Genomic DNA, 26,940 nt, shown 5'->3' on the forward strand with positions numbered 1-26,940 from the left:
TTTTTCCTGTCATTATCTTGACTACTTGCAAGGCCTTTTTCCTGTTATTATCTTGACTAATAGCAAGGCCTTTTTCCTGTCATTATCTTGACTAATAGGAAGGCCTTTTTCCTGTCATTATCTTGACTAATAGCAAGGCCTTTTTCCTGTCATTATCTTGACTACTTGCAAGGCCTTTTTCCTGTTATTATCTTGACTAATAGCAAGGCCTTTTTCCTGTCATTATCTTGACTAATAGCAAGGCCTTTTTCCTGTCATTATCTTGACTAATAGCAAGGCCTTTTTCCTGTCATTATCTTGACTACTTGCAAGGCCTTTTTCCTGTTATTATCTTGACTAATAGCAAGGCCTTTTTCCTGTCATTATCTTGACTAATAGCAAGGCCTTTTTCCTGTCATTATCTTGACTAATAGCAAGGCCTTTTTCCTGTCATTATCTTGACTACTTGCAAGGCCTTTTTCCTGTTATTATCTTGACTAATAGCAAGGCCTTTTTCCTGTCATTATCTTGACTAATAGCAAGGCCTTTTTCCTGTCATTATCTTGACTAATAGCAAGGACTTTTTCCTGTCATTATCTTGACTACTTGCAAGGCCTTTTTCCTGTTATTATCTTGACTACTTGCAAGGCCTTTTTCCTGTTATTATCTTGACTAATAGCAAGGCCTTTTTCCTGTTATTATCTTGATTACTCGCAAGGCATTTTTCCCGTCATAATCTTGACTACTAGCAAGGCCTTTTTCCTGTCATTATCTTCACGAATAGCAAAGTGTTTTTCCTGTTATTATCTTGACTACTTCCAAGGCGTTTTTCCTGTCATTATCTTGATTACTAGCAAGGCCTTTTTCCTGTTATTATCTTGACTAATAGCAAGGTATTTTTTACCATCATAATCTTGACTAATAGCAAGGCCTTTTTCCTGTCATTATCTTCATTAATAGCAAGGCCTTTTTCCTGTCATTATCTTGACTACTAGCAAGGTATTTTTTACCATCATAATCTTGACTACTAGCAAGGCCTTTTTCCTGTCATTATCTTCACTAATAGCAAGGCGTTTTTCCTGTTATTATCTTGCTAAAGCAAGGCCTTTTTCCTGTTATTATCTTGACTACTAGCAAGGCCTTTTTCCTGTCATTATCTTCACTAATAGCAAGGCCTTTTTCCTGTCATTATCTTGATTACTAGCAAGGTATTTTTTACCATCATAATCTTGACTACAAGAAAGGCCTTTTTCCTGTCATTATCTTCACTAATAGCAAGGACTTTTTCCTGTCATTATCTTGACTACTTGCAAGGCCTTTTTCCTGTTATTATCTTGACTAATAGCAAGGCCTTTTTCCTGTTATTATCTTGACTACTTCCAAGGCGTTTTTCCTGTCATTATCTTGATTACTAGCAAGGCCTTTTTCCTGTTATTATCTTGACTAATAGCAAGGTATTTTTTACCATCATAATCTTGACTAATAGCAAGGCCTTTTTCCTGTCATTATCTTCATTAATAGCAAGGCCTTTTTCCTGTCATTATCTTGACTACTAACAAGGTATTTTTTACCATCACAATCTTGACTAATAGCAAGGCCTTTTTCCTGTCATTATCTTCATTAATAGCAAGGCCTTTTTCCTGTCATTATCTTGACTACTAACAAGGTATTTTTTACCATCATAATCTTGACTACTAGCAAGGCATTTTTCCTGTCATTATCTTCACTAATAGCAAGGCGTTTTTCCTGTTATTATCTTGCTAAAGCAAGGCCTTTTTCCTGTCATTATCTTCACTAATAGCAAGGACTTTTTCCTGTCATTATCTTGATTACTTGCAAGGCCTTTTTCCTGTCATTATCTTGACTAATAGCAAGGCCTTTTTCCTGTTATTATCTTGACTACTTGCAAGGCCTTTTTCCTGTTATTATCTTGACTAATAGCAAGGCCTTTTTCCTGTTATTATCTTGACTAATAGCAAGGCCTTTTTCCTGTTATTATCTTGACTAATAGCAAGGCCTTTTTCCTGTCATTATCTTCACTAATAGCAAGGCCTTTTTCCTGTTATTATCTTGACTAATAGCAAGGCCTTTTTCCTGTCATTATCTTGACTACTAGCAAGGCATTTTTCCTGTCATTATCTTGACTAATAGCAAGGCCTTTTTCCTGTTATTATCTTGACTACTTGCAAGGCCTTTTTCCTGTTATTATCTTGACTACTTGCAAGGCCTTTTTCCTGTTATTATCTTGACTAATAGCAAGGCCTTTTTCCCGTCATAATCTTGACTACTAGTAAGGCCTTTTTCCTGTCATTATCTTCACAAATAGCAAAGCGTTTTTCCTGTTATTATCTTGACTACTTCCAAGGCGTTTTTCCTGTCATTATCTTGATTACTAGCAAGGCCTTTTTCCTGTTATTATCTTGACTAATAGCAAGGTATTTTTTACCATCATAATCTTGACTAATAGCAAGGCCTTTTTCCTGTCATTATCTTCATTAATAGCAAGGCCTTTTTCCTGTCATTATCTTCATTAATAGCAAGGCCTTTTTCCTGTCATTATCTTGAGTACTAACAAGGTATTTTTTACCATCATAATCTTCACTAATAGCAAGGCCTTTTTCCTGTCATTATCTTCACTAATAGCAAGGCCTTTTTCCTGTCATTATCTTCACTAATAGCAAGGCGTTTTTCCTGTCATTATCTTCACTAATAGCAAGGCGTTTTTCCTGTTATTATCTTGCTAAAGCAAGGCCTTTTTCCTGTCATTATCTTCACTAATCACAAGGCGTTTTTCCTGTTATTATCTTGCTAAAGCAAGGCCTTTTTCCTGTCATTATCTTGATTAGTCGCAAGGCCTTTTTCCTGTCATTATCTTCACTAATAGCAAGGCGTTTTTCCTGTCATTATCTTCACTAATAGCAAGGCGTTTTTCCTGTTATTATCTTGCTAAAGCAAGGCCTTTTTCCTGTCATTATCTTCACTAATCACAAGGCGTTTTTCCTGTTATTATCTTGCTAAAGCAAGGCATTTTTCCTGTCATTATCTTGATTAGTCGCAAGGCCTTTTTCCTGTCATTATCTTCACTAATAGCAAGGCCTTTTTCCTGTTATTATCTTGCTAAAGCAAGGCCAATGCAAAGCAAGGTCACCCCAGTAAGTGCTGGGACAATTAGCTTGTGTTACTTCCTGAGTGTTCAACAAGGCCATCTGTTTTTTCTCTGACAGTGCTCATTGTTGGCAGGGTTTAAACTTTCCCTGAACCTGCAGTGCAACGATGTTTGCAAGAACAATGATGACTTGCTTGGGACATATACAGTGAGTGCCTCCACATATATTCCATGACGATTCATTCATTAATTTGTGTGTACACGTGGTGTATGTTATCATCATCACTTGGAGCACTTCTGTGTATCTGATGCAGTGCTTCGTGAGTAACAGCAGGAATTTATAATTTGTTCAGGATGCCGGCGATAGCTTGCCTGCTCTTCCCGAAGGACACTGTGTGTTCTTTAACATCCACCAACTAATGCCAGCACACGGGACGGCCGGCTTTCCGTCCATCCTTGGGACGAAGATCAACACCTTGATGAATCGCCCTGCCTGTGAAACACCAGGACGGTAGTTTATAGCTGGGTCGGGATTCGAACCCAGCCGTCCAGGGTTGATCTGAAACACGTTTTGAAGCTCGTTCTCCCCAATGAGTTCAGTTCAGGCTCCGATTGAACTTTCCGAACTCGAACATCGATCGGATGACGTCGGTGGGTCGGGATTCCCGAATGATGTTTGTTTTGATCAATGAGAATGAAACCGGATGAACAGAGAGAGAACGGGGTTCGAGTTCAGGTTATCATCACGTGGAAGGGTTAAATACCCGCGGGTTGTTCCCTCATTCGGTTATTCTTTAACAACAAAATAAACTCAAGTTAAAAAAAAAACAAGTTGAAAAGCTGTTATTTAAATAACCACGTGACGTGCGTGTCGTGGGATTTGAATCCACGGCAGATCACGCTCTTCTGCGAGGCTGCGTCATCACGTTCATGACGTCACCGAAGGAAGCTCCTCCCAGAGATCTCAATCAGCGGATGTTTTTCCACGTTTTTCAATCTTCATCAGCAGGAGAGGTAACGTGTCTGTACTCGGACCGGGTTAATGAATGATCAAGTTATTAATGAGGAATGTTGTACAATGATCGTGCTTGTTTCACTCTGATAATGAAGGAGGTGAAGAGTGTAGAGAGTCAGATCGGGAAGACTTGTGTGGTTCGGCAGGAAGACGTCCGTTACAGGGAGTGAGAGGAACCACCGACAGAGTTCCTGGTTCGTTGTGGGTTGTTGTTGTTGTTGTTGTTGTTGTAGTTGTAGAAGTTGTAGAGGAAGAAGAAGAACCCAAAGATGAATGTACAATGTGATTTGTTGTTGTTGTAGTAGTAGTATCCAAAGATGAATGTACAATATGATTTGTTGTTGTTGTTGTAGTAGTACCCAAAGATGAATGTACAATATCATTTGTTGTTGTTGTAGTAGTGCGACCCAAAGATGAATGTACAATGTGATTTGTTGTTGTTGTAGTAGTAGTACCCAAAGATGAATGTACAATGTGATTTGTTGTTGTTGTAGTAGTGGTACCCAAAGATGAATGTACAATGTGATTTGTTGTTGTTGTAGTAGTGGTACCCAAAGATGAATGTACAATGTGATTTGTTGTTGATGAAGAAGAAGAACCCAAAGATGTATGTACAATGTGAAGATAACCCTTGTTACGAGAATCCAGTTATTCATTCCTGATAACATTACAATGTGAACGTTTGTGGAGAAAGGAATGAAATTTTATTCCACAAAAGCTGATTCCGTGTAATAGAGAACAATCCCCTGTGTCACAATCTACTTATTCAGAACTCAATTACAATCTGATAACCTTCACTTGTTAAACTATTACAAAGGGGATCAGCTCATGGGGTATGGACACGTAACCAGGTGCAGCTGCTAGTTGTGTTTGTAACGTGATTCCTGATCGGGGTTTTGTTCCTAATCGGGGTAAATATCACCAAAAAGTGTTGTTCTGGGTCAGCACCAACAAAGGACAACACATCTCGGGTCAAAGCATGACCCCCTGTGGTTGGGGATGTTAGTTCAGGGTTGTGTTTTGGTTTTATTACTTTCACTACCGAAGGGGGACGGAGGTGATGTTTACACCCCTGTCTATCTGTTTGTCTAAGCAGGATATCTCAAAATGTTGTGGACAGATTTTAACAAAACTTGGTGTTCCGATTATGTGTGTGACAAGAACTAATCAATTTGATTTTGGTGAAGATGCGGGTTTGGATACGAAAAAATTTTTTTTTAGTGATTGTTCATCTTTGTGAGATGGAGCCAAAAACAATATACAGCATACAATGTCAAAAAGTTACTGACGGATTCCAACGAAATTTGGTGGATGAGTTGAGAACGTGACAAGAACACGCCGATTTGATTTTGTTGAAGGTCCGGATACAGATCCGGCCGATCATTGGATACAAAACTCGAACTGTTCAGCCTGGTGGAGGTATGCACTCAACGAAGCTGTTCTCGCCGTGGAATGTATTTAATATTTTTGATAAGGATTTGTGGCTTGAATCTGAGGGTGGTGAGGTGGGTTCAGGTAACGGTGTGGATGTGGATGTGGATGCTGTGGTGTTAGGGGTGCCACAGGTGCACCTTTTGCTCAGGGTTTTGATGGAGAAGGCAAGGGAGATGTATTTTCTTGTTGTTGAAACAATTAATACAGTGCCTATCGAAAGTGTACACCCACTTTCAAACTTTTCACCTTTTGTTGCCTTGTAGCCTGGAGTTTAAATTGCATTAAATCAGACTCTTTCGACATTTATTTATACATCATAACCCACAACTTTCAGGTGGAAAACAAATTCTACAAATTTCAGAAAATTTATTAAAAATGCAAAACTGGAATATCTTCGCTTGATAACTTCTATCCCCCCTGCAATAGCAATTGTAATTTAGCTTGAGTGTAACCAATCACCTTCAAAAACACATCAAGTTAATTGGCCTCCACCTATGTTAAATTGCCATGATTCTGAGAATAAAATCAGCTGTTCCTGTAGGTTTCCTCTGCTGCATAGTGTATTTCACAGCAAAGACTCAACCATGAGAACCATGGAGCTTAAAAATACCTCCGGGATAAAGTTGTGGAAAGGCACAGATCGGAGGATGGGTATAAAAATATTTCAAAGGCCTTGCATATCCCTTGGATCACAATCAAGACAATCATTAAGAAGTGGAAGGCGTTTGGTACCACCAAGACCCTGCCGAGATCAAGCCGTCCCTCCAAGCTAGATGACCAAGCAAGGAGGAGACTGATGAGAGAGGCCACCAAGAGGCCCATGGCAACTTTGAAAGAGCTACATGCTTTTATGGCAAAGATTGGTCACTGTGTGCATGTCACAGCAATTTCCTAAGCACTCCACAAGTCTGGCCTGGATGGTAGGGTGGCAAGAAGGAAGCCATTACTCAAAAAAGCCCACATTGAGTCCCATTTGTGATGTGCAATAAACCAATCCAGAGATTCTGAAACCACGTGGCAAAAAGTTTTGTGGTGTGTCGAAACCAAGATGGAACTTTTTGGCCTAAATTCAAAACATGTTTGGCACAAACCCAATGCAGCACATCACCCAAAGAACACCATCCCTACTGTGAAGCATTGTGGTTGCAGCATCATGTTAAGGGGATGTTTCTCATCAGCAGGGACTGGTGTACTTGTCAGAATAGAAGGGAAAATGGATGGAACAAAATACAGAAAAACCCTCGGGGAAAACCTGCTGCCCTCTGCAGGAAAGTTGAAATTGGGACGGATGTTCACCTTTCAACATGACAACGACCCAAAGCATACAGCCACAGCTCCACTGGAGTAGCTAATGAACAAAAAGATAAATGTCCTTGAGTGGCCCAGTCAGATCCCCAACCTAAATACAATCGAAAATATGTGGCATGACTTGAAGATTGCTGTCCGTCAATCCTCCCCACACAACTCCCGACAAATCTGATGATTCACATTCAATTTTTACGTAGTAGATTGTAGACAGCAACTGCCCATGGTGGTACTGTTACGTGCTGGGCGTCGGCTGCGAGCACGACCGCGAGGTGGAGCAGTAGGGTTGACTCTAACGAACACCTGGAATCTAGATTGTACCTTTCGGAAAACTCCGACAGGTAAGGGTCCCTTACAGGACTGTGAATCGTCAATAAATCGACCACGTGGGACAGGGTTATTTGTCAAACTTCAAAATACCTAGAGGCCCACATGGCAAACTACTGAGTATTCACACCCTCGATGGGACTCGAACAGGACGAGTCGTTTCCGTGCTCGACCTGGGCGTAACCCGAGCGGGTGGTTACCGAGGTCCTGTCAGTCCAAATGCACACTTTGTCGCTTCCCAAATTTCCCAACACGCACCGTGTTAAACCAATGAGGAAAATACAAACGAGCTGATACATTTAACACATGGATTTATTTACAATAGGGAAAGGGAAAACACAGAGCAGAATTAACACCGAATCTAGTCATGCAATGTACAAAGAGCAAGCACTTAACGATTTCTACTTACACACGGGCCCACACACGGGCCCACACACACACACACACACACACACACACACACACACACACACACACACACACACACACACACACACACACACACACACACACACACACACACACACACACACACACACACACACACACACGGACATGGACCTTCCCGCCTCGTGCAGTTTGGCTGAGACGAGCGAACCAGACCAGCATCGAGATGTGGTCAGAAGAACCAGGCGCCAGCAAGATGCGATCAGAGGAACCAGGCCCCAGCGAGATGCGATCAGAGGAACCAAGCGCCAGCGAGATGCGATCAGAGCTCGAGTGGACCAAACTCAATCCCCCTTGTTCTTCTCGTGCTCGTCCTGACAACCACACTCTCTCTCCCAGTCTGATCGTGCCGCAACCTTATTCACCCTTGTCCAGGGGGGGGGGAGGGATGCCTCCTCGCTCCCCACTTTCCCTCACTGGACGGTTTTGGCACGCAAAATTGCTCGTCACCTCTGTCATTGGCCAAAATGCGCGCCACGTCTGTTGATTGGACCGGGGGGGGGGGGCGTGACGGCCGTCGCTGCGGACCGCCCCCCAAACAGGCAGAGGAATATTATCCTGCGTGGGCTCTGGTCATTGGACGATCGCCGAGGAACTCGCTTGCATCTCCCTGATTGGGCGAGAGCCGCCGTGAGGCTCCTCCTTGAACTCCGCCCACCACGGGCGCCATGGCGTCGGCCAGAGCGAGGTGAAGGTGAGGATGATGCTGGTGTTGTTGTCGAAGATTTATGGATGTAAAATTGTCAAAGAAAACCCTAACTATCAAAATAACTCTGCAGCGCATGAACATTTAATTAGCTATTAAGCAAGGGACGGGACCCTCACGAGAAATACACACTTACCGATATAACTGAGCTATAGGGTGTCTGTCTGTGTGCACAAGGCTTCCAAATTCATAACAGTACTACCGTTCTGACTTGGGAGCGTTAAAGTGGTGCCTGGAACCATCTTACACTCTCCATGTCTGGATTGCTGGTCTTACTTTCTGCCTCACTCAAACTATAGCGACTGGCCTAACTTTAATCTCTCTTTCTTGCAAACAAACATCATATACTTTTCATCATACATTTTTCTTACTCACTCATTTTCCCTGACTTTATTCTCTCTTTTCTTCCAGAAGAAAAGAAGAATGGGAAAATATTGTGCAATCATGGTGTGAAAAGCTGGTAGAGACCTATCCCACCAGACTCACAGCTGCTATTGTTGTCTAGGTGCTTCCACCAAGTGTTAACTCAAGGGGGGGAGGGGCGGTGGTGGGTGGTGGACACTTATCCAACCAAGATTTTCTTGTATTGTATTTTTCATAAATTTTCTGAAATGTGTAGAATTTGTTTTTCATTGAAAGTTATGGGTTACGATGTGTAAATAAATGTGGAAAAAGACTGATTTAATGCAATTTAATTCCAGGCTATAAGGCAACAAAAGGTGAAATTTTTGAAAAGGGGGTGTCGACCTTCTTAGACAGGGCAAACCCAAGGAAAAAAAAAATAACATTTTCCAGTCAAGGTTTTCTCAGTGCATTCATCATCCTGAAGCCATACCATTTGATATTAGCTTGGGGGCCACCCAGAATTTTGCCTCAAATTCAAGATGGTGGCCAAAATCCAAAATTGCCGCCAAAATTACCTTTAGGAGATTTATACTGCCTCGTAGTGTTTCCTGACATCCTGAACATATATCCTTTGAGATTAGCTTGGCAGCCATCCAGGATTTGACTTAAAATCCAAGATGGCCACCAAAAATCAAAATGGCTGCAAACATTAAATCAATTAGGTTTATACTGCCTTATAGTTTTTCTTGTCAAAATTTTCTCAGCAGTTCCGGCATACTGGACCTATAGCCTTTAAAATTAGCTTGAGGGCCACCCAGGATTTGACCTCAAATCCAAGACCTCAAATCCAAATCCAAAATGGCCGTCAAAATCATCTGAATTATATTCAAACTACCTTTTATGATTCCCTGTCAAATTTTTCTCAGTGGTTGCGCCATTCAAACTCTATGTCCTTTGTTATTAGCTTGGAGGGCACCCAGGATTTGGTGTCAAATGCAAGATGGCCATGAAAAACCAAAATGGCCACCAAAATTACCTCAAAATTGAATTAATAAGGTTTCTCTTTTCCTGTTAAATTAACTTTTTGTACCTAATATGGGGTTTATAATGGTAGCGGAAATTGATTTGGGGGTCTAGAATACTCAACTGAGCTTTATTATCATGTAAATATGATATTCTCACTCAAAACAGGCCACAAAATGTAAATTGAGATAATATTAACCACATTTTCTGGTCATCCTACAGTTCAATTCACAAACAAAATTGGTGATACAAACACATAATTAAGATAGAACTGCAAGTCCAGAGTTAATGTTCATTCGCTATTATCCAAGTCACTGTCCGTCTGCGAGTCAGATGAGTGGACTGCTCTAATACTGCCAGAAGAGGGAGCCGACTGCTCTTCAATGCTGTCGCTGTCACTTCCAGTACTCTCGTCCCCTCATGTGCTGTCGTCTCCTTTGTCTTCACTATGGCTGGGTCTCGTTCTTCTCTTCTTCGTTGGGGGCTGGGCCGTGTGTCTCGTATCTTCTGTCTGCATCATAATTAATGTCACCTGTATGATCGGAAATGATTTGAATGCTTTTTAAAATTGATTTCGATCATATAAGGCTGTGAATTGTATTACTAAATGACACACAACTAGTCTGAAACAGCAAATGGAAACCTTCTGTAGCTTTACTATAAATAAATGTATATTTACCTGGTGTTAACCTTCTTCTGCTGTCGTCACCAAAAGGCTTGGTGGGAATTGGGGGCAGGTGAACCATATTGGCCGAATACCATATTCCATTTCTTCCCAACCTCTGCATTTGATGGAAGGATACTCAATATCTTGTTTCAGACATTGATACCAGATGAAAGCTTGTAAATCGCTCCTCTTGAGGTGTTCCTTGGTGCTACTCTCATCTGGCAAGATACTTGAACTGGATTTCACTTTCTGCTTGTCATACATTCTGTTCCTTGTTCTCACATACTCTTTATGTTCACTTCCAGCATACATGCAGGTTCTAAAGGTCTTAGCATCGGCGATGTCTTCAACTGAAGTGCGCAATGTGCCAAGTTGCGAGAGGAGTTGGAACTTTCCCAGTTTCTTCGTCTTCTTCAGTGGTTTTACTTTACCAACACCAAATGGAAAAGAGGTTGTATCACACCCTGTAATGCTGTGGCAGGTAGGAAGTGCTTAACACATTTCGTCACCTAATCAGTCAGTTAGAGCTTTGACGCGAACATACCTCTCATGGTCAATCTTCATCATCCAGTCTTGTAATGGTTTATTGACAGAATAAGCATCGGTCAGGAATACAAAGACATCTGTATTTGTCGCCCTGACAATTACAGGATCTGTTGACTTGGATGCATGGAGGATGAGTCTGGTGTCAGCTTCGTGGTGGTTGCAGGAGTCAAGCATCTCGATATTGAGTTGCGTTATTAACCAGGTATTATCTTCATCTGCCACAGTTAGTGGAACTTTCAGCTTGGATCTCACAGCATCGGTCTTGTAGTAATCGACTAGAAATCTAATCAGTTCTGTCTTATTTTCTGAGTTTCGCAGAAACGAGTCCCAATCTTTCCCTTTAGGAATGTCCTGTTCAGAGCTTGTGATGTGAGTTCTTCTTCCAGGTGTGCCATGGCAACGTTGAGTGAGCTCCTTCGTTGTGGCTGTACTGTATGCATCAAATATGATTCCCAGTTGCTGCAGTTTGGAGTCACTTGCTGGCAAGCAAAATTTCAACAGGGCTGCTGCATATTTCCCCCAAGTTTGCTGAGCAGGAACAGATTTCACAGCAGCCATTCCATCTATAAGCCAATTTCCTTCATTTGGCTGGTTCTCACAGACTGATTCAGACTCTTCTATGAGGTAGTTCCTCAATGCTGCTTTTGAACCTTGTCTCAAATCTCTTTCTGGTGTGGCTAAAGCTCGTGGAACAGTAGTCAAGGGATATGAATGTGCCTCCTCTGGAGATGTTGCTTTGCCTACCAGTAAACCGAAGGCCTGTCTGTCTTCTTTCGGGATATTCACAACTTTTGGGTCTTTCTTATGCGGTCTAACAGCTTCTGTGGATGACATCAATCCTCTTACAACATCACAATCAATTTCCACACCAGTCTTCAAATGACGAGCGGGACCATTCAGGAATGGGTCGAAGTATTTGTCATGCTGAAGTACTAGATTATGAACCATATTTTCATGGTGTATTCGGGCCGCTATTGTGGTCTCCTTGTGGGCTGAGGAGGTGATGATATTGAGCCTTTCCTTCAGTGTAGCTCTGATCTTAGCCATGATATGACTGGTCTTGACGAATGTATCTGTTGTGCTCTCATTGGTACTGTATCCACCTTGCATTGGACCACCTCTGACCTTCACTTCTCGGTTGATTGTGGTCTCAGTTATCAAATCCGCATGGATTGTAGAGACGGGCTCGCAAGACAATGGCACACTATCCGGAAATTTCGCCCTCCCCCAGGTCCCATAATTATTTCACACCCCCTAAACCCTGCTCTCTGAGAACGGAACATTCTTGGGGACAAATAAGATGAAATATCAATTTTGAGGTAATTTTAGTGGCCATTTTGGTTTTTCGTGGCCATCTTGCATTTGAGGCCAAATCCTGGGTGCCCTCCAAGCTAATAACAAAGGACATAGTTTTGGAATGGTGGAACCACTGAGAAAACTTTGACAGAAAAACCTAAGAGGTAGTTTGAATATAATTAAGATGATTTTGGCAGCTATCTTGGATTTGAGGTCAAATCCTGGGTGTCCCTCAAGCTAATCTTAAAGGAACTGTATGCCGGAACTGCTGAGAAATTATTTGACAGGACAAACTATAAGGCAGTATAAAGCTAATTAATTTAATTTTAGCAGCTATTTTGATTTTTGGCAGCCATCTTGGATTTTAGGCCAAATCCTGGGTGGCTCCCAAGCTCTCTCAAAGGATATATGTTCAGGATGACAACCACTGAAAAAACTTGACAGGAAACACTATGAGGCAGTATAAATCTCCTAAAGGTAATTTTGGCAGCAATTTTGAATTTTGGCCGCCATCTTGAATTTAAGGCAAAATTCTGGGTGGTCCCCAAGCTAATATCAAATGGTATGGGTTCATGATGATGAATCCACTGAGAAAACCTTGACTGGAAAAAATGTTATTTTTTCCTTGGGTTTGCCCTGTCTATCGAAAGGCACCACTGTATGTCGATTCTTAAATCTAAAGAAATTATATCTGGATTTCATAAATGTTATGGATGTGCATAGCGTGCAAATGAGTAGAAAAGTTTCCCCACACCGAGAGTAGGAATGAACCATGAACGCATGCGGAATCAGAACAGATGGTTACGTTTATTTCATTACAAGCTGACGCCATCGTTGTTCCTGGGTCTGGAGCGGGCCTCGGAGAAAGGAGGGGCCAATGATGCCGGAATCCCACAAGGATTAACTGGAGTAACATAGCACAGTTATTTCATTAGATGTTGAGCATTAAGCATACGGTATTTGTGTTTGAGGCCTTAACGTGTCAAGATATGTCTAGACAGGGTTAAAGGTCACTCCTACATTTTGTGTTGTGTCCAAATCTCCCACTTTCCTCCTGCATTCATGTTTTAATCGATACCTTCATTAATCTGTCAATGTGCTTTAAATCCTTGACCGGCAATGCATAAATGTGTAATCTGGTGTCCTTGCACAAAGCGATTCTCACCCATAGGATCCAGATGCAGCGAGAAACAGCCAGCAGCCGCTGGACCTGATAAGAAGCCACTGAGCACGCAGATAAGGACGCGTGAACATGTCTGAGTTTAGTCGTCGTTTGATTGGAATCCCTCTCTTGCTGGTCATCCATCAATTGTAATCACAATTTTGCTCGTGGTCTGTCGATTGGAATCTCCCTCTTGTTGATCTTTGGTGGATTGGCATCCTCTTCTTGCTGTTCCATCATCAATTGGAATCTTCTGCTTGCTGGTACCACCGATGATTCACATACAATCCGATTCTCGCTGCATGGCCTGCTCTGCGGAGACAGATCAGATTCAGATGAGTGTTTGCTGCAAAGATCCAGGGAACCAGACCAGGCAAGCCTCGCCCTGGAAGTTTTCATCATATGTTCTTGTTGATTCTCTCTCTGTAAAATACTTGTGATGTGAATAGTTTATGGTTTCAAGTTTGCGGTTAAGCCGACAAAGTTTCATGGGCACGGGTATTTTTATCCCCCGCCAACCAACGAAGTTGGCGGGGATATAGAAATGGGTTCCGTCCGTCCGTCTGTCCGTCACATTTCGTTTCCGGAGCTTAACTACAAATCCCCTCAAGATACATTTGCGAAATTTGGTACACATATCAAGCAAGTGGTGAACTGGTGCCTTTTGATATTTTCTAATTGATAGGTCACATGGTTTGGTCGCCATGTTGTATTCAAGGAAAATATTAAATAATGTTTTCTCTGGAATCACATAACCTAATGAAGCGAAAATTTGCAACTATCATTTTCCATCATGTCTGCATACATAGTAAAAATTATGACATCACAAGTCACATGGTTTGGTGGCCATCTTGGATAGAAAAACACACCTCATCCGATTAACACGAAACTTCACACACATATTCCACTGGAGGATTGGAGGCAGAATGTAAATTTATGATGTCATAGGTCACATGGTTCATCAGCCATCTTGGATAGAAAATTAATAAATTTGAAAAATCTTCTTCTCCAGAATGGCTGGACAGATTGAGGCAAAATTTCACATGCACTTTCCCCAAGACATCCTTTCAGAAGTTTGTTAATTTCTAATTGATAGGTCACATAGTTTGGCGGCCATATTGAATTTACTCTTAAACCTTCAAACATCTTCTCCAGAATGGCTGGTCAGATCAAGGGGAAACTTCACATACATATTGCACACGCTTAGGGAATATAAGTTTGTTGATCCTCATTTACTATGGCGGGGGATATCGAAGACTTTGTCTTCAACGGATGCTAGTTATCTTTGTTTTGAATATTAACAACCACTTTCTTAAGTTTTATCTCTTTTGGTAAATCAATATAAGAAGAAGCTTGAAGAGGATCTGATTTTAAGATGTGTATATCTAAAAATATTATTTTTCTAATAGTTTGTATTGAATTGCAAATGCTGCCCATACATGCGTTTGCTGCCTCAAACTCATCTGGACCACTCATCCCCCCCCACCCCTCCAGTGCATGTATATGATGACCTTGTCTATGGTTCATTCTGTTTATTCTGCTAATTTTATCTGGTGGTTTAACAAATCCTGTTGAAGGCAGATTGATGCCAGATAACATTGCGTAAGGGACTAAGGATTGCTCGACCCTGATAAGGTCTGTCATGTGATCGCCTATCAATGCAACAATTGCTCAATTTAGGGATCCCCACCTGCACGGTGTCATGGCTTCAGACGTGAGAATCCGGCAGGGGATCTTTGAAATGCATGACCATCATGATAGTTTTGACACGACTTGCCGGATTTGAACCGGGCAACTGGAATCTGCTTTTCAATGATCTTCTAACTACACCTTTTCACAGAAGCTGAAAGCTTGTCATCCCCAACCCCGGCCTCAATCTTTTCTCCCCCACCATCCCACCATTAACCCTTTTAATTACAGGATACTATGTATGCTCACCTCCTCTCTTCCACTTTTTCTGTTCAGTCATTCCTTTTGTTAGTTTGCGTCCAAATGTTGTCCCACCATCAGTATGTTGTCCTTCTACCCTCTCTTCTATGAACCTCCATCTTGTGCAGGAAACAAATAAATGTATTTCTCACTGAACCCTGATATTCATTACTCCATTTTACAATAATCTTCATCCATATTTATTTACTTCCAGTAGTTCAACTGTTTCCCACAATTCCTCTGTTTTGTAATTCTCTCGTCCCATTAAAAGTAAGTGTTTCATGTTGATAATCCAACATGGCAAGCAACACATCCTGTTTATATCAGTGATCCGAAAAACTTCTTCGATTGCATCATCCTTCCTTCAATCTGTTTAACGTACACACACACACACACACACACACACACACACACACACACACACACACACACACACACACACACACACACACACACACACACACACACACACACACACACACACACACACACACACACACACACACCCTGTCCTGTCGTGTTCCTGCGTGTCATGTACAGACATGCTGCTCCCACAGAGGGTGTAAAGGTTCACAGTGCTCTCTCTGGTCCACACAGTAACGATGTACACAAATCTCACCCCGTCTGTGAGATCATTTTCAGATTTAGTATTGGATTATTCTCATCTCATCACTTATTGCCTTCTGTCATTCATTTATCCAGTTATGCCGAGGACTGAGGCAATCACACAACCAAGATAAGAAAACTCTTTCACACATTCAATTTTCTCGCTCTTCCCCGAATGTGCTGTTGAAATATCCATTGTACCAATGTGATGATACCAGGTGTGCCTTTTGAACTTTGTTTTACTCAAACTCTCATTCAGTCATCCATCAGATCCATCGACACAAGTACATTGTCATGAGAAACCTGGTGCTCTGTTCTGTTACCTGTGTTTGGGATGTTGTTTCTGATTGGCTTTTTCTTCAGTTTGTAGTTTTTCATTTAATACCCTGAATGATTATTTCAAACCGAATTGTTCTTTATGTTTATATACTTGCTCTTTCATTATTTTTAAGTTTTTCGAATTTTCAATCTCCATTTTCAGGTTTCAATTCAACTCTGCTTCACACTCATCTCTGTCCCCAAGGAGATGGCTTCTTATCCCTCTGATATTGGAATTGTTTTGGATGAACTAACATGCCCAGTGTGCTTTGACCTCTACAAGGAGCCCATTGCTTTGCCATGCGGCCACTCGTTTTGCCGTGTGTGTGTGGAGTCATCCTGGGAGAGCAAGGAAGAAGACACAGGTTGTGTTTGCCCAAATTGCCGTGAAGTTTTTTCGCAAAAACCACAACTCAAGAAGAATGTGACCGTTGCCAACTTAGTAGAAAATATTAAGTTGAAAAAGAGAAAGGTTGGATTGGAGGTTGATGTCAGCGATGCAGTACATGGTGATGTGAAAGTTGAAAAAGGAGTGAAATCAGAGTGCATTGATGGTTACTGCGAAGTTTGCAATAAAGAGGCAGCCAAGAGGTGTGTACCTTGTGAGATACTCTGCTGTGAGCAACACCTGAAGCCTCATCAACAGAAAGGGCACAAACTGGTGGATCCTGGAGTGAACATTGAGGAACTAAGATGCACTGAGCATGGAAAGCCAATTCAACTCTATTGCAAGGATGACGGGAGCTTGATGTGCGTCACGTGCACAGGTGGACAACATCAGAACCACAACATTATTGGTGTAGAATTTGCTCATACTGAACTAAAGGTGAGTCAGTGAAAAAATGGTTATTGTATATATTATTGTTTTATATGGAAGATGGTTGTGTTTCGGTCTGAATTTTTTTTTTTTTTACTGTCTGATTGGTGATTATCCATTTATGATCAGCTTTTACGTCATGGAAGCAGAATATTTCTCACAAGCCTGAGATTTCTGAGAATGAGCATCTTATCAGAATTATTATGCCCCAGTTGGACTTGGTCCAAAATGGGGCTTATGGATTTGGTCTCAATTTTCGTATGCGTTCGCAACCATATCTCGGACATGTATGGACCAACTTTATTCATACTTGGCACAGCGATAACAATGATGGTATACATATGCACATAATTTTTTTTTTTTGGGATCCAAGATGGCCAGACTGGCGGCCATTTTAGTTGTTAAAAAAACCCGGTGTTGAACGTGTCCTCAAACATTTCTCGGACATGCATTTAACGATGTTGTTCAAACTTGGCACCCAGATAGCAAATGATGGCTTGCATACTCATGTCTTTTCTTTTCAAAATGAGATCCAATATGGCTGACTGGTGGCCATTTTGTTACTTTAACATGTCCCCAACAATTTATTTGACATGCATGGTCTGATTTTGTTAAAACTTGGCAAAAACACAGCACACAACAGCATACACTTGCACCTTATTTTATTTTGTGATCTGATTAAAGATGGCTGACTGGTAAACTGGAGGCCATATTAATACACGTCCTCAGACATTTCTGTGACATGCATTTACTAATGTTGGTTAAACTTAGCACACCAATAACAAATGATGGCTTACTTATGCACATCATTCTTTTTCAACATCAGATCCAAGGAGGCCGACTGGTGGTCATTTTAGTTGTAAAAAAAACCTGATGTTGAACACATCCTCAACCATTTCTCGGACAGCATTTACCAATGTTCAAATTTTGCAGCCAGATAATGAATGATGGCTTACGTATACACGTAATTGTTTTTCGAGGATACATCCAAGATGGCTAACTAGTGGCCATTTTGTTATGTAAATGTGTCCCCAACCATTTCTCAGACAGGCATGGTCCAATTTTGTTCAAACTTGGCACAATACACATCAGTAGTAGGGTTATGGGGCTTCTGGGTCATTTTATGTAAGTGAATGGGAAAAAGTATGGAAACATTGATCGACACCCAAATCCTCCCAATTTCCCTTGTTGTACTTCCTTTAGACCCCACTTTTGAGACTTTTCTTCCCTAAAGTTTCCCAAAATATTCTGCCCACTTTCCTCATATTTTCACCACTTTTGACTACCCCCATTTTTCACCAAAATCATCAAATTTCTCACCATACTCAAACAGTGAACCAACAAATATTTGTTCATGTTCTATTTTAGGGAATGACTTGATTTTCTTATAACACTCATCACAATCGAGTGTATTAACAAACAATATACCTGAATATGGTTCTTGGTTTAAGTATCTTTGTTGAGCAGAGATGAAATGACAAACTTCTCTTAATGCTCTTGTCTGAGCATACCATTTTCAGATTATGGTAAATTATTTTTCCATTGATTTCTTGACAACTGTCAAAATTCTTTGTCCATTCAAGGATGTTTATTTTCTTCAAACTCTCCAACTTATTTGTTTTATCTACTTTTGCTTTAGTTATTTCTTCAATAAGACATTTGATATATGAAGCCCCACCACGACCGTGCCAATTGCCCACCCGCGCAGGATAGGGTCGCTCGCCAAATTCGATCTACCTAAGTACCTGCGCGGATGGTCGACCGGTCGATCGCACCTCGCCGCAGGTCGACTCCGGACACGGGCCGCTTGGGCAGCCCGTTCCGTGCTATCGGGATAACCGAGCGGTGTTTTCGCCGACCTGGACGGTTCAGATTAATTACCGGGCGTATTAAGCCCACTACGAACCCTTTACGAGAAGCAGGATGGAGGGTCAATAAAGAAAAGACGAAGCGAAACGGGAAAACAGTTCACACAATGCACATTTATTACGCGACACACGGAAAGCACACATATACCGCCAAACAGTCAAATGCACATATAGCAGTAAAAACAAAAGAAACAATGACGCAGAGTTACTACCGAATACGCGTACACACGGCAACACTTATACAGTTCTACTTTACAGATGGCGCCAACACACATTTACTCAAAAGCAAAGGAAAGAAGCCACCCTCATAGACTAGGGGGCAGACAGGCCTGGAGGCCAATATGTGCGCGTGACCTGGAGGAGCGGCCAGGTCTGCGAGACCGGGGGGGGGGTCCTACCCGCGTCCTCGTGACGGGTTGGCGGACGAGCCGCAGATGTGGCCGCGTGGCTGTGCCCCGACTCCATGATCCTTGGCAGGTTTCGTTGGCACGACATTTGGAGTGGGGTGGGAACGGGGCCCCTTTTTTGCACTATCTCAGCGCGGGGGAAAGGGGGAATTGTTGATGCCCTGGGGGAGGAGAATGGCTGGCTGGCTTGGGTCCCGCGACAAGCGATCTCACACCGCGACCTCGTCGCCGACAGCCGTCCTTCTTGCCTCGGACCCGAGCTCCTTTGCCTCTTCCCGCAACCCTCCTCAGCCGACTGCAGAACCCAACTCGCTGCCACACCGATGACTCGACTCAATCTGCCCTGCCGACACACTGCCACTGCCACACTCTGCCACTGCCACACTCTGCCACTGCCACACTCTGCCACTGCCACACTCTGCTACTGCCACACTCTGCTACTGCCACACTCTGCCACGATTCGCCTTGCGCTCGCCGTTTTATAGGCCGGCAGGAGAAAACAATATGCAAATATCCGGATCAGGATGACCTCGGGGGCGGAGCCACACTCGCCAATTGGACGGAGGAAAAGTGGGCGTGAACCTCCCCTGATCCTAGAATTTGCATATATCGATTTCACACAGACGCGCCTGGAGGCGGGGCCAAGCCGCTCCGCGCTTGCTAATTGGACGGATCAGAAGTGGGCGTGTAGCGTTCTTGATCCGAATTCTCCCTCGGAAAGGCCACTATTTGCGCTCGGGGCTTGGTGCGTATCGCTGAACGAGCCCAAGACAGCCTGACGCTCAGTGTTCACAGGTGGTGCGGGAATGGCCGTAGAAGGAGAGAGGTGAGGGTGGTGGAGGGTTTTTGGTGGTGGTTTGATGGTCATGGTGCCGTTTGGGAATGGCATCATGCGATGATGTGGGATGATGTGGCTGTTGGTGTTGTTGTTGTCTGAGAGTTGGAGCGTGGTTGTAGTTGGTGACGATGGCTGGCGTGGTGGTTAAGGTGGTTGTTGTGTGATGGCGGTTGAGACGTGGTTGGTTCAAAATAAAGATGGAACAGAAAAACGGCTATCTCAAAGCGTCGCAGCCTGAATGAATCACACAAATTCCCTCTAGACAACGGATTTGGGGCTAACTAAACATGTACTTAGAGATATCTCACCTACGATAAGATATCCCAGGAGCATTACACCTTCATGCTGTAATGCGAATTTCCACAGCTGTAACAATATACATTATTAGCATCATAATACATCAAGTAAGAATGATCTTTTTTTAACATTATAGTTAGGAAGATATTTGTTGTAAGCTTTAGCATAATCTGTTTGAACAGACTTGTGATATTCCACCTCTTTTAGCATTCTCTACTATCAAGAGCATATCTATATCACGAATTAATTCAAATGGTTGTTTTGTCATTTTTAATATAACATTCCAAGCTAATGCCGGAGAAGTATAATAATGAGCAGGGTCTAATCCAAAGAATTTTTTTTATTATAGCGGACTGTTCTAAAGTCTCAAATACATCAGCCAATAAAAGAACATCAGTTTTACGATACAAATCATGATATTCTCCAAGGTTCTTTATATTAAGCTTCTTACAAACATTTTGTGTTTGTGTATAATCTTTATTCGTTATTTGACTTTTATTTAACTTATTATAGAAACTTTCCTTTGAGGGAAGTTGAGCTTCTTTAAACCTCTCAAATGTGTTCATATAATCATAAGGATATATCCCTTTTTGTGATGGGAGTTCAATCTCTTCTTGCTTTGAGAAATGTGATTGGAGAATTAGAAAGTTTTTAATATTTGACACCAAGTCAGATAATGTACTTGGCATGAACTTGAAAGTGTCAAGAATTCTGATATGAGTTAATGGAGATGTAGGGATTGTTTTGTGGATGAGATATATTTGTGGTTTGTGTTGGAATAGCTGAAATGTCTCCACCTGTTTTACTCAATTCATTTATATAAAGATGTGTGTCATATTGAGCATTGTGAAGAAATACTGGCATGAAAGAGGGAAGTTTAAAATTTGAGATTACAACTCTGATGAGCTGGACCTCTATATTTACCAGTGAGATGACAATGGTCTCTTACCTTTGGACCCTCACTAATTTTCTCCTCACAAATGACAGCCTGTGGTTGCCTAAATTTTCTTTTCTCTTTTTTTTTTTTTGATTCAGGACATTGGTTTTAGGTGTTTCTCATTACCATAGATAATCGAATACCGTCTTTTTACAAATTATTGGGAGGAATCTTCTCCTCTATATAGTTCTAACTTCCTGTATTTATCACCAACAGATTATTTGATATAATTACAGAAACCACAAGGGGTATGTTTTTATTTTATTTTATTTATTTGTGTGTGATATATTTGGATTTGGAGAAACAGTATTTATCTTTTCAAGGATGCTTTCAAAATCAGCGTATATCACAAATGGGTGTTTTATACACTTGTTGAAATCTTTGTACGATACGTTTGACATTAATTATGGTTGATTTATGATTGCTACAATATTCCAAATGTGGATCTAATTGTTCTTTTTTATGAAAGGAGTTGAGATATCTCTTACAAGGATATGTTTTACATTTTCTATTGTTTAGTTGTGATTTTGTTAATCTTGATACATTTTTGATGTAAGCAAAAATTCTCCCATTCTCCAAAATTCTCCCATTCCCCTTTATTGTTTAAAACCCCACAAAGTCTTTCATGTGTCTGTTTGTCTGTATGCACGTCTACCTTGTAATGTAGTTTATTGCCATCTTGCCCTGTACTGCATTTAATTTCCCTAATCCGCGTTTATTCCCCTCCACGCAAAATGACTGCCAAATGAACGAAGACATGACCCAGCCTCCTGGAAATGATTGCCCCATTCCCTGGCTTTGTTGCATGAACATTTTTGGACATTTGGGGTTCATCCCAGGAGCATGAGGGTGGAAGAGATTCCCCCCGTGTTAAGTGCGGAGCTCTGTTCATGGCGACAACTGGAAGGACCAAATGACTGAATATTGGGTGGCTGGGTGGCAGAATGGGCAGGGTTGCGGGGGAACCATCCATTAGCTGGCACGGGACCAGCTCGTGGGGTCTGATGTGGCCCAATGGCTGATCCCAGGCTGCCTTGGCTGACTAGTGGCTGACTAGTGGCTGACTAGTGGCTGACTAGTCCCAGGCTGCCTTGGGAGATCTGACATGCAGCTCGTGGGCCCCACCTGCCCCCAGGGCTACAAAGCTGTGCTCTACTTGCCAATGCCCTCTCTCTGTCATCACCCCTGAACTATCTTGGTCCTGGTTGTCGCGCTCTTTCTTCTTTTGCCTTAAGTTATTGGGGTGTTGGTTGTGGAACACGCTTGTTCTCTCTCTGCCTGGGTTGTCACACTCGTTTCTTCCCTGGTCCTGGATGCAATGGTTTGTGCTGCTGACAGAGCTGGTGGACCCTCAGTGGTGGAGAGCAGTACCAAGTTGGGGAGGGTGACGGTGACGTACATACCAGTGTCATTTTGTCTCCCTGTGTGTGTGTTGTCTGATGGGTACCCTGTTGTGTTAGCTGGTCGTTAAGGCATAGGTTGAGTCTGCAACGTGCACATTTGCTTTCCCTTTTTATATATGCACACCTTGATTATACTCTTTTTTTTTATTGCATTTCCCCTTTTTCCTTTTCCGGTTTCCCTTTAACTCCATTAAAACACTGAAGTTCTCCTCCCTCCTTCCCATACCCCTCATCGCTCATTTTAAATAAATCATTCTTGGTATGTTTCCAATCTGCCCGTGGTTGTCCTTTCTTCCATTGGTCCAGCAATGTCCGTATGTAGATTAGCCGGGAGGTTATAATTCCTGACTAATGGGCTCTCGTATCAGTCCGGCATTGTGTTCGTGGAAAACTCGGCCGTATTAATCATGATCCAATAAAGATAATACCATAATTGCTGAGGGTTGGATTCCCTGATCAGGAGATGATGTGTTCTAAGGTAAACTGTGTCAGATGGAGGACCCTAAGTCAAGTGGTCAAGCTAGTGGCGTTCACGGTTGATTAGCGACCTTCCGCGACACAAAGATTTTCGTGTGACGGCTTGCTATTCTCGGTGAGTCTGGGGAGAACCAGGGATACCCCCACCCTCGTAGTACCCCCGCGACCCCAGGTCTGCAATATATATATATATATATATATATATATATATATATATATATATATATATATATATATATATATATATATATATATATATTGTTGCGGTATTCGCGCCCGCCGGCGTGCTGACGGCCACGTAACTCGAATCGCGACACGTCGCCCACCGGACGGACAATCCAGTCGTGACCCTCTCGGACTAACGCCGGGAACCAGTCACGGGTGGACCTTTCGGTCTCACCGCGATCGAGCCAATCAGCCCCCGCGTGGGATAGGGTTGCTCGCCAAATTCGACCTACCTAAGTACCCACGCGGAGGGTAGACCGGGCGATCGCACCTCGCCGCAGGTCGACTTCGGACACGGGCCACTTAAGCGACCTGTTCCGTACTATCAGAATAACCGAGCGGTGTTATCGTCGACCTCGACGGTTCGATTAATTATCGGGCGTATTCAGCCCACTACCAACCCTTTACGTGAAGCAAGATGGGGATTCAATAGAGGAAAAGACGAAGCGAAGCGGGAAACAGTTCAACACAAAGCACATTTATTCGCGGCACACGGGAGCACACATATACAATTCCACCAAATGCACACAGAAAAGACACAATGTAATTTACACAAAAGCAAATGTAAAAGCGAAAACACAATGCAGAGCTAATACCGACTACCGAGCACACGGCAACACTTATACAATTCTACTTCACAGACGGCGCCGACAACACATACCCAAAACCAAGGAAAGAATACCCTCAAGGATGAGGCGGGCCTGAGGCCGAGACCGGGTCGCGCCTACCCGTCTGGTGATGAGACGCGGAGCGGCGATGGCGCCTCCACTCCGCGGGCCTCGCGGACAGTGTCTGGTAGGGGGTGGGAAAGGGGCCCCCTTGGTCGCACTATCTCAGCGCGGGGGGAAACAGGAGGGGGTTGCTGATGCTCGGGGTATAGAGGATTTTTATTATCCCGCGACGAGCGTCTCCACCTCGGCCAGGTCGCGCTGTCGGCCTCCCTGGGGTGCAGCTCCCGACGCGAGCACCCCCTCGTCTGGTGTCGCTGCCTTTCCACAGCTCCGTCCCCTCAGCTCCGACTCCAACACACGACGCCGACCAGCTCCTTCTTGCCAACTCCACCGCCCGCGAAGTCTTGACTCTCTGTTTCCGACTCTCCTACTCTCCGCCTCTGGACTCTCCTACTCTCCGCCTCTCGACTCTCTGGACTGACGAACACGGTCCTTTTATCAGCCCCGTAGCTTCGCCCTCTCATCTTTGACCCCCTCCCTTCGACCTTTCACCTCGCTCCCCATTGGCCCGAGAAAAAGTGGGCGTGAAGGCTTTTTGATCCATAAATTTGCATATATCGATCGCCCTGGGGCGGGGCCAGTCGCCCCTCGCTCACCGATTGGACGGCAAAAAGTGGGCGTGTGTCGTTTTTGATCCGTTTTTGAAGCACAAAATCCGTGATTTTGTACACGCTGTTCGGCGCGCGCCCTGCACGAGTCCAACACCGGTACCCACAGCGGGGCAAGAACGGTGGCGATGCGACGGTTGCGAGGTGTGACGGGAAGGTCGTGGCGGTTGTGGTGAAGCGGCGTTGTGGTTGGTGGTTGATGTTGTGGTTGTGGTGGTAATCATGGCGGTTGGTCCAAAATAAAGATAGCAAAAGAAAAACGGCTATCCTGAAGAGTCGCAGCACGCATAAATGACATGTATTCCCACTAGACAACGGGTTTGGGCCTAACTACACATGTACTTACCGAGATACCTCACCTAAGGGACCTGAATGGTGGTTTGCGAATTTGGTAACCACAACACTACCCCCTCCCCTTTTTACAGACTCGTCCCGAGTCGTCAAATTTTCGTGTGCCATCATGTGTAGTTTTCCCCTAGTACATTTTACCTACGGATCCCTGAGTGCGACATTCATGGTATTCGTGTCCCCAAAATAAATAACCTGAGGGCTGCGTAACTATCTAAACAAACTCACTCATACGGACGACTTAAATAAAATTGCCGGCGCTAGACAGACAAGCCGGGGGCGCACTCATATGTACAGTACATCTTAACCTTAACTTACAAATTTTACACTAAACCATGGCCCAGGATCATTGAACTCTGCAAAATAAAAGCAGTTAGCAGGGAGCCAGGCTGCTCGCATGCAGTCTCTGGCTCAAAACAATGCAGGTGACAGGGAACGTGGCTGGCTGCTCACACGCAGTCCAAGGCCTTCCCTTTTGAACTGAACGCAGTGAACCACAACGGTGCATGGGCTGCACAAACACAGTCTCCGTGCCAGCTCAAGTGGCACACGCAATGAACACAACGAATGGATGGATGAATGGATGGACCGAATGCAGTGAACCACAACGGTGCATGGGCTGCACAAACGCAGTCTCCGTGCCAGCTCAAGTGGCACACGCAATGAACACAACGAATGGATGGATGAATGGATGGATGAATGGATGGACGCAAACACGGTGCACGGGCCGCCACTGCAGGCCCGTGTTGTAGCTGCCAACAGGGCAGTTCTCGCAGCTTGCAAACTGTTGCCTTGCGGATCCTGGCGCACATGGAAATGAACAGGGGGGGGCAAAGCAAAAATTGAACGGGGCTGGTGAACGTGGGCAGTGGGCATGGCATGGCAAAGGTGCAGGCAACACAGCCCGCAGAAGAAGGCCGCTGCAGGCAAACACAGCCGGCAGATGAACTGGCCGGCACAGGCCTTGAAGCAAAACACGGCCAGCCGATGGCACAGGCCTTGCAGCAAAACAACAGCTGCCGATGAAGTTGGCCGGCCTCCGCCTTGAAGCAAAACACGGCCAGCCGATGAAGTTGGCCAGCCTTTGCCGTTCAGTGGAGGTTGGTGGAGGGAGTGCGGTGGTGCTGGCCACTTGGAAGGCGGGCTCGGACCTACCTACCTGTCTCCCTCCCACCTATCGCCTTTGCCTGTCACTGTACATACCCACTCCCTTAATTTGTCAAACCCCAATTTAGCCCCAACTTATTTTTTTGTTGTTTTTATTTTTACTTCCCCACTATAAATCGTCCCCTAACCCCCTTTATCGTCCTTGTTCGGCTAACCTATCCTGTCACCGAGCCTACTCCCAACCCCTACGTTCCCTTCCCGGAGGGGAATAAGGGAGAGCTAGCGTCCTGTGTCGAGGCCCAACGAAGCCTCAGAATGGCCTCCCCAGAGTTCGGCGATCTAACCCAAAGTGGGCCCAGCGGCCCACAACGAGAGCGAGGGGATGGATGGTGCGGAGGGGTACATCTCCTAATCTACCCTAACCATTTAACTGTTAAATTACCCCGGGGCTTTCAACAAGCGCCTCTCGCTTAAACTATTGGTTCTAACAACCCAGATTCCCGTCGCCTGTGTTGGTGTCCTCACAATTTCGGGCCTCGCCCCCCAATTTTCGCTCCGTGCCCTCACACGGTCTCCTGGCTAGGACACGTGGCTCCCTTTGGCAGGCACGACCCTCTGCCGAATCTCCCGCTATGGCACCCCCGGGCACTACACTGCCTCCGAGCC

The 26,940-nt window shown here is 43.7% G+C and overlaps 2 protein-coding genes across 13 annotated transcripts in view; one reads left to right on the top strand and one right to left on the bottom strand.

The window, feature by feature from the left end:
• LOC147033536 (E3 ubiquitin-protein ligase TRIM39-like) overlaps window positions 1–3,871 on the bottom strand; it is a 136,147-nt gene extending 132,276 nt beyond the window's left edge. The window contains exon 1 of the mRNA XM_085855065.1: window positions 3,458–3,871. The gene's annotated coding sequence lies outside the window, so the exon portion shown is untranslated. The remainder of the gene's footprint in view (window positions 1–3,457) is intronic.
• LOC147033531 (E3 ubiquitin/ISG15 ligase TRIM25-like) overlaps window positions 1–26,940 on the top strand; it is a 472,162-nt gene that overhangs the window by 406,772 nt on the left and 38,450 nt on the right. For 2 of the 12 annotated variants that reach the window (XM_085855241.1, XM_085855248.1), the window contains exons 1-2: window positions 3,962–4,099; window positions 16,375–17,037. The exons of 4 other annotated variants lie outside the window; for them this stretch is intronic. In XM_085855241.1, coding sequence (XP_085711367.1) covers window positions 4,016–4,099; window positions 16,375–17,037 — 747 coding nt within the window. In that variant the 5' untranslated portion in view covers window positions 3,962–4,015. Of the gene's footprint in view, window positions 1–3,960; window positions 4,100–4,119; window positions 4,295–12,720; window positions 13,732–15,786; window positions 16,112–16,374; window positions 17,038–26,940 lie in introns of those variants that run through there. 6 more of the 12 variants (XM_085855287.1, XM_085855277.1, XM_085855259.1 and 3 more) reach the window with 6 other exon arrangements.

This window comes from Eptatretus burgeri, chromosome 2 (genome assembly GCF_056783735.1).
Source record: "Eptatretus burgeri isolate ZD-2024b chromosome 2, Ebu_testis_v1, whole genome shotgun sequence".
NCBI classification, from domain to species: domain Eukaryota; kingdom Metazoa; phylum Chordata; class Myxini; order Myxiniformes; family Myxinidae; genus Eptatretus; species Eptatretus burgeri.